The 2,500-nt window shown below is 40.9% G+C and overlaps 1 protein-coding gene across 1 annotated transcript in view; it reads right to left on the bottom strand.

Moving 5' to 3' along the window:
- Positions 1 to 2,239, bottom strand: part of LOC138860819 (neurofilament heavy polypeptide-like) — a 29,340-nt gene extending 27,101 nt beyond the window's left edge. The window contains exons 1-2 of the mRNA XM_070119161.1: positions 2,180 to 2,239; positions 518 to 642 (exon numbers count right to left, since the gene is read on the bottom strand). Of these exons, the coding sequence (XP_069975262.1) occupies positions 518 to 642; positions 2,180 to 2,239 (185 nt within the window). The remainder of the gene's footprint in view (positions 1 to 517; positions 643 to 2,179) is intronic.
- Positions 2,240 to 2,500: the final 261 nt, after the last annotated feature.

A 2,500-nucleotide genomic window follows, 5' to 3' on the forward strand; every position in this document is an offset into this window, starting at 1 on the left:
CCCCCTGCCCTCGTCACCTCCCATCCACCCCTTCCTCGCCCCCCCCCCCCCCCCGCCTTCGTCACCCTCCCATCCACCCCTTCGTCGCCCACCCGCCCTCGCCACCTCCCATCCACCCCCTTCCTCCCCCCCCCCCCCCGCCTTCGCCACCTCCCATCCACCTCTCTCGCCACCTCCCATTCACCCCTTCCTCGCCCTCCGCCCTCGCCCCCCCCCCCCACCTCTCTCGCCCCCTGCACGGTTAGTTGACAAATCCTGGCCTTCTTTTAATTTCTTTTGATCACGCACACAGGTGAAAACTTTCTCGCAATTTTAACTTCTTAAAGACACGTTTCGTCAAGAGAATCTCGGGGAGACAAAAAAAAAAAAAAAAAAAAGTCCAAAATGTCTTTTCCTCGTCCGGTTAAGTCAGGTCACCGACTACGTGGCTCTCGGGACAACCGCTTTATTCTGCTTAAAAGAAACGAATGAACGTTATACGAGAGTGGAAATGAATAACGACAACGCAAGAACGAACATCGGAGCTTCGGATGTGGGTCGTCGATCGAGAGTCGAATGGGCGAGAAGTTGAACGGCCGCTGAAGTCAGGCCATAACACTGGAAGTTTAGGGATATGAGGCGCTTCTGATGCAGTGACTCACGCTGGTTTATAATGTGTTATTAACGAATAACAAACTACTCCATGGTTGTATGTTGTTGTATGAATCCTTAATTATTGGAAACGATTGCTTTTTTAATGAAAATTGTTGTCAAAAATCGTATTTGATTATTCAAATATCAGTTGCAGTTTGGAAAGAAAAAAATATGTATCTCACAAGATGTCAGGATCAATGTAGAAGTTGATAAATGTGATCATTTGACCTTGTACTTCGTCTCCATCTTATTGACACACATATACACATATTTAGGAGATATTTATGAATGTAGATAAATAGAGAGACAGAAGTATACAGCTAGATATAAAAATGTTTCTATGTTCGTATCAAAATAGATAGATTGGTTAAATATACAAATACACTCGCACACACACACGCACGCACGCACGCATACACACACACACACACATATAGACATACACACACGTATGTACGCTTGCATATATATATATATATATATATATATATATATATATATATATATATATATATATATATATATATATATGTATGTATGTATGTGTGTGTGTGTGTGTGTGTGTGTGTATCCATGTGTGTGTGTGTGTGTGTATGTATCCATGTGTGTGCGTGTTTGTGTGGATGGTTAGATAAACTGACTGATTATCATCATCATTATCTTCACGCACACAAATCTCCATGTATGCATATCTACGTACACACAAACTCCGCGCCGCCTCTTTTGGCCACAGACCGAGCACGCGAAATGCCACTGCTGGCGAGCGCCTTCCCGCAGCAGCTGGGCTCGGCGATCCGCGGACTCGCCGGAGACTCCCTGCTGTTCGTCACCACCGCTGATGCAGAGGGACTCGGCCCGGTCTTTGTTGTCAAATAGGGATACGGATATCTGTGTGTGTGTGTATCTATATATATATATATATATATATATATATATATATATATATATATATATATATATATAGATAGATAGATAGATAGATAGATAGATAGATAGATAGATATACATATACAAACATATATATATATATATATATATATATATATATATATATATATATATATATATATATATATATATATGTAACACACACCCACACACACACACACACACACACACACACACACACACACACACACACACACACACACACACACACATTTTCACACACAAAAATATATATATATAAATTTATATATATATATATATATATATATATATATATATGGTTATATATACACATATATACATATGTCATATATATATATATATATATATATATATATATATATATATATATATATATATGTATATATATATATATATATATATATATATATATATATGTATGTATATATATATATATATGTAACACACACACACACACACACACACTCACACACACACACACACACACACACATATATATATATGTGTGTGTGTGTGTGTGTGTGTGTGTGTGTGTGTGTGTGTATGTGTGTCCTTTTGTATGTGTGTGTGATCAGACACGTAGACTCCAGTGGCGCAGCTAGCCGATTCGCCGCACCGTGCTCAGCCGCTGATTTAAGGCCCCGAGGTCGTCTCTCCCAAAAGGCTTGGAACCCATTTCGGGGGTGTCGATCCCCCCCCCCCACCTTCCCCTCCCTCCTTCCCTCCCTCCTTCCCTCCCACTTCCTTTCGCTTCTGCTTGTCGCTCGACGTAAATTCTCGCTTTGATACATTAGTCAGGAGTCCGGCATAACGCCCCGTACTACGTGAAAAGAACTAACACCTTCAAATCACAATATTGTAGCTTGTTTATGGCATTTTTTTGGCCCCATCCATCTCCTGTGTTACACCTTCGCTGACAGGACCCGCGCTGTGCTCT

This window comes from Penaeus vannamei, chromosome 43 (genome assembly GCF_042767895.1).
Source record: "Penaeus vannamei isolate JL-2024 chromosome 43, ASM4276789v1, whole genome shotgun sequence".
NCBI lineage: Eukaryota > Metazoa > Arthropoda > Malacostraca > Decapoda > Penaeidae > Penaeus > Penaeus vannamei.